Source organism: Portunus trituberculatus, chromosome 26, assembly GCF_017591435.1.
Source record: "Portunus trituberculatus isolate SZX2019 chromosome 26, ASM1759143v1, whole genome shotgun sequence".
NCBI lineage: Eukaryota > Metazoa > Arthropoda > Malacostraca > Decapoda > Portunidae > Portunus > Portunus trituberculatus.
In genome coordinates, this window is record NC_059280.1 from 4,421,208 (window position 1) to 4,426,207 (window position 5,000).

General features: G+C 41.8%; 1 protein-coding gene across 4 annotated transcripts in view; it reads left to right on the forward strand.

Annotated features, from left to right (window-relative positions):
• The window catches only part of LOC123509073 (DIS3-like exonuclease 2), a 58,920-nt gene that overhangs the window by 28,500 nt on the left and 25,420 nt on the right, over positions 1–5,000 (forward strand). For 3 of the 4 annotated variants that reach the window (XM_045263194.1, XM_045263193.1, XM_045263195.1), the window contains exon 4: positions 3,252–3,773. In XM_045263194.1, coding sequence (XP_045119129.1) covers positions 3,442–3,773 — 332 coding nt within the window. In that variant the 5' untranslated portion in view covers positions 3,252–3,441. Of the gene's footprint in view, positions 1–3,251; positions 3,774–4,680; positions 4,765–5,000 lie in introns of those variants that run through there. The other variant, XM_045263196.1, reaches the window with a different exon arrangement.

The window sequence follows — 5,000 nt, forward strand, 5'->3', positions numbered from 1 at the left end:
TCAAGGTTTAGGTTTGTATTCAGAAACACAGCTTTTATTTATTTATCTATTTTTTTAAGCCCTATAATGCTGTTCAGCTTCCACACATTACCAGTGCAGGCAGTTTTATTTATAGTGGTAGCCCTATTAAACCCCATATCACCATCAATTAAGCGTATCTTTGGTGTAAGGCCACAACACCTCTATGTAGAACCTGAGTATCACGGTGACATGTAGCTAACTTTGAACCACTCCATAAATGGCAAAGTTTCAAGGCGGCACGTGGTGGGACTCAACCAACGCATGGACGTGTGCCCGATCCCACCACCACCACCACCACCACCTTATCCAACAAGCCTTATTTTCACGACAGTTTCTCCTTTTAATTAACCAGAAATCTTGCTAATCTGTCACCAGGACCATACAAATACTGGGACACATTTCTACCGTGAGTTTTGGGTGTGACTAGATGGTTTCATTACGTTAGGAAAGATGGATGGAGGTCAAAAGATTAGTGGCCAGTCTTATCTATTTCAACCCCCACTTAAGTTTCTGAAGCTGTAGGAAACCACCAAATAATTACCAGAATGAATATGAAAACGCGCCGTGGTACTGAAGTGGGGGTTGAAATAGATAAGACTGGCCACTAATCTTTTGACCTCCATCCATCACACCCAAAACTCACGGTAGAAATGTGTCCCAGTATTTGTATGGTCCTGGTGACAGATTAGCAAGATTTCTGGTTAATTAAAAGGAGAAACTGTCTTGAAAATAAGGCTTGTTGGATAAGGTGGAGGTGGTGGTGGTGGTGGTGGGGCACACGTCCATGCGTTGGTTGAGTCCCACCACGTGCCGCCTTGAAACTTTGCCATTTATGGAGTGGTTCAAAGTTAGCTACATGTCACCGTGATACACTTAATTGGCTGGTGATGGGGTTTAATAGGGCTACCACTATAAAAATAAAATTCCCAGTACTCTTCAACTAGAGGTGTGGGCGAACTACGGCCCAACCCGCCACAGAAATCCATGCAGCTTGACAAATGTTAGTCAGTTTGAAAGAACAAGTTAATGAACAACGCCAAATAGTATTGTGAGCATTGCATTTTCTTCCCGCCAGTGTGCGCATGCGTGAGAGAGGCTTTTTTTTTTTTTTAGAAGCCTTTAATTGTGTATTCTAAATATTAATGATTTTATGTTAATATAGTACGCGGCCCTATAAGATTGCCTTTTTTTTTTTTTTTTTTTTTTTTTTAATGTGGCCCCAGCACTGAGAAGTTTGGCCACCCTTAAACTTGAGCCTTTTGGAAAGTTCAGGACTTCAGCTGTCTATTATACTTTCCTTGCCTCTTTTCCAGGTAGACAATTAATGGGGAATGTTTTGGCCATAAGGATGTGTTTTTTGGTGTTAGTGGTGTTTTTGTGGTGTTTTTGTTGTGTTTATATAGCCTGGAAACACCAAACACCACCATGCAACTGTTTTCCGAGGCCAGACAGAGCAGTGTTTTGGGTGTTAAGATTGTGTTTTGGTGTTATTTGGGGTGTTTGTGGTGTGTTTGTGGTGTTTTGTGGTGTTTTTGTAGCCTGGAAACACCAAACACCACCATGCAACTGTTTTCCGAGTGTGTTTGTGGTGTGTTTGTGGTGTGTTTGTGTTTGTGGTGTGTTTGTGGTGTGTTTGTGGTGTGTTTGTGGTGTATTTGTGGTGTGTTTGTGGTGTGTTTGTGGTGTGTTTGTGTTTGTGGTGTGTTTGTGGTGTGTTTGTGTGTGTTTGTGTTGTGGTGTGTGTGGTGTGTTTGTGGTGTGTGCCCAGGTGTGTGTGTGTGGTGTGTGTGTGTGTGTGTGTGTGTGTGTGTGTGTGTGTGTTGTGTTGTGTGTGTGTGTGTGTGTGTGTGTTGTGTTTGTGGTGTGCCCATGTGTGTTGTGTGGTGTGTGTTTGTGTGTAGTGTGTTTAGTGTGTTATGTGTGTGTTTGTGTATAGTGTGTTATAGTGTGTGTATGTGTGTGTGTGTGGTATTTGTGTGTGTTAGGTGTGTTTGTGTGTGTGTGTGTTTGTGTGTGTTTAGGTGTGTTTGTGTGTGTTTGTGTATTGTGTATGTGTATTTATGGTGTGTATATGTTATGTGTATATAGGTATGTTATTTATGTGTATGTGTTTATGTGTCTGTGTATGTATAATTATATTTATGTATGTAATATTGTGTGTGTGTTTGTGTGTATGTGGTGTGTTAGGTGTTGTATATGTGTGTGTATTTAATGTGTGTGTATTTATGGTGTGTTTATATGTGTTTGTGTATGTGTGGTGTGTATGTTTATGTTTGTGGTGTGGTGTGTGGTGTGTTTGTGTTTGTGGTGTGTTTGTGTGTGTGTGTGTGTGTTTGTGGTGGAAGCAGTGATGGTGAAGGAGCAAAGCGTCCAGAATATAGACCTTCAAACTTCAAAGCCAAAATGTTGTTATTCTACTTTTGCTAAGTTTGACAAAATAAAAAAAGATTAAAGATTTGCATTTATCGACAAAGAATAAAGACTTGGATTTCTAGATAAGGAAGCATAAAGTTTCGAATTCCTTTTGTAAGTTTCTTTGGTAAGTTTTGACGAGATAAAGATAAGAATGAAGATTTAGATTCAACGCTTTTTTTTTTCTTTTCATTTCCGGCGTCAGTATCGTTGTCAGTAGTGTGAGAATGTTGTGTTTATCAATCCAGCAGTCAGCAGTCAGCAGTCAGCAGTCAGCAGTCAGCAGTTAGCAGTTTTAGAGCGTGTAATTAATTGACACATGGATTAGTTGTTATTGTTAAGAAAATTGACTGCTACTACTACTACTACTACTACTACTACTACTACTACTACTACTACTGCTACTACTACTGCTTCTACTACTTACTACTACTTCTACTACTATTACTACTGCTACTGCTACTACTACTACTACTATTACTACAACTGCTATTACTACTACTACTACTACTGCTACTACTTCTTCTACTACTACTACTACTACTACTACTACTACTACTACTACTACTACTACTACTACTACTACTACTACTACTATCTTCTCTTCCTCCTCCTCCTCCTCTTCCTACTACTACTACTACTACTACTACTACTGTTCTTTCGTTATAGTATTGTGGAAATATTATTGATAGAGTAGTAGTAGTAGTAGTAGTAGTAGTAGTAGTAACACAGGTAGAAGAATAAGAAATAAAAAAAAGTTTACGATAAAATTAACATACAAAACTAAATCTCTCTCTCTCTCTCTCTCCTCTCCATAGACCGAGCGGGCGCCACCTCACAGTCCCCGTCTGGCAGCGAGGTGTCTCTCCACTCCCTTAAGTCGTCTGCCTCGAGTGTGTCTGCTAAATCTAATACATCCGGAGCCTCCAACGCTTCAAACGGCTCGGGAGACTCAAACACCTCCTGTAAGTCCGGTAAATCAAGCGTCTCTGTGGAAGGTAAGTCCGGATGTGGAGAAAATCGGCGTCTTCAGTCCGTTCCAAGGATTCAGAACGGTCGGAGCGGTCAGCAAGGTCGCCCAGTCAGCGGCAGGTGGCGGCGAGTGGTGGGCGGCGTGGTGCGAGAGCTGCGTCTACTGGTGCCTCTTCTGCTACGTCCAGGGCTGCCTCCAGGGGTGCCTCCAGTCCAGCTAGTGCCAGTGTGAGTGCCAAGGGAAGCCGCGTGCACTCCCCAACCACGCCTCCAGCTAGGATGAATCGTGCCTCCTCTGTTGCTTCCTCCTCGATAGCCTCGCTGGTCGCCACGCACAGACGCCGCAGTCACGATGCTACTGTCAACGGGTGAGGAGTGAGGATGTGCGCTTCTCGGGGCTCTACTGTCTGTCTTGCCCTTTCTTCTTCTTCTTCTTCTTTTTTTCTTCTTTCTTTTTTCTTCCTCTTCTTCTCTTTCTTCTTCTTCTTCTTCTCATCATTATCATCATCATCTTCTTCATCTTCTCTTTTCCTCTTTTCTTCTTCGCATCATCATCATCTTCTTCTTCATCTTCTTCCTTCTTCCTTCGCTAATGTCTTTCTGTCTTTGAGTGATGCGTGTGAAAGGCATTCCAATTAACCTCATCTATATAGACAATGATTATTTATTTATTTATTTATTTGATTTGATTGAGAAAGAAAAGATACCGTGTGTGTGTGTGTGTGTGTGTGTGTGTGTGTGTGTGTTTTCTCTCTCTCTCTCTCTCTCTCTCTCTCTCTCTCTCTCTCTCTCTCTCTCTCTCTCTCTCTCTCTCTCTCTCTCTCTCGTATTCAATCGATACAAAATTGAGAGAGAGAGAGAGAGAGATGAATTTTATTGCTTTCAGCGTCATCATCTCTCTCTCTCTCTCTCTCTCTCTCTCTCTCTCTCTCTCTCTCTCTCTCTCTCTCTCTCGTATATAAAATTATTCATTCGATACATAATTGAGAGAGAGAGAGAGAGAGAGAGAGAGAGAGAGAGAGAGAGAGAGAGAGAGAGTGCTTGTTGCTAAGGTCGGGCGGCGTTTACAAACATTTGATTTTGGCGCCAGTAGCTTTTACTCCCTTCACGATGTCCACGTGTAGGTCAAACCGTCTTACTTTGCGGGACTTTCTACTTTTAACGCTAAACTACCCACAATACACCGCATAAATAGGTAAAAATAAATAAAATAAACCTCTCAAAATTTAAAAATAGGGATAATAGGGAGAAATAAAGCAAACATCCCGAAATTAAGACGAGCCAAAGTACCAGACATTGATTTGTTTGGGATCAGGAAGCCGCTTGTAGTGAAAGTTTCCCCGATATTTTCACCTCCAGGTACGCCATTACTGTACTTTCACGGGAATTGAAGGGCCGTGTGTCTGTAGGAACCATTGGGGTGTATTTGTGGCGTAAAATGGCGCCGTGGAAGGTGCCATTGACGCCTTAAAGCTGAGATAAGAGGGGGCAGATTACGCGCCATGTTGCAAAATGTTATCTAATATTTTCACATTTTTCCATTTTTCTCTGGAATTTCTGGACGTTTGGTGTTGTTATTGTGCATGAAGGTTGTA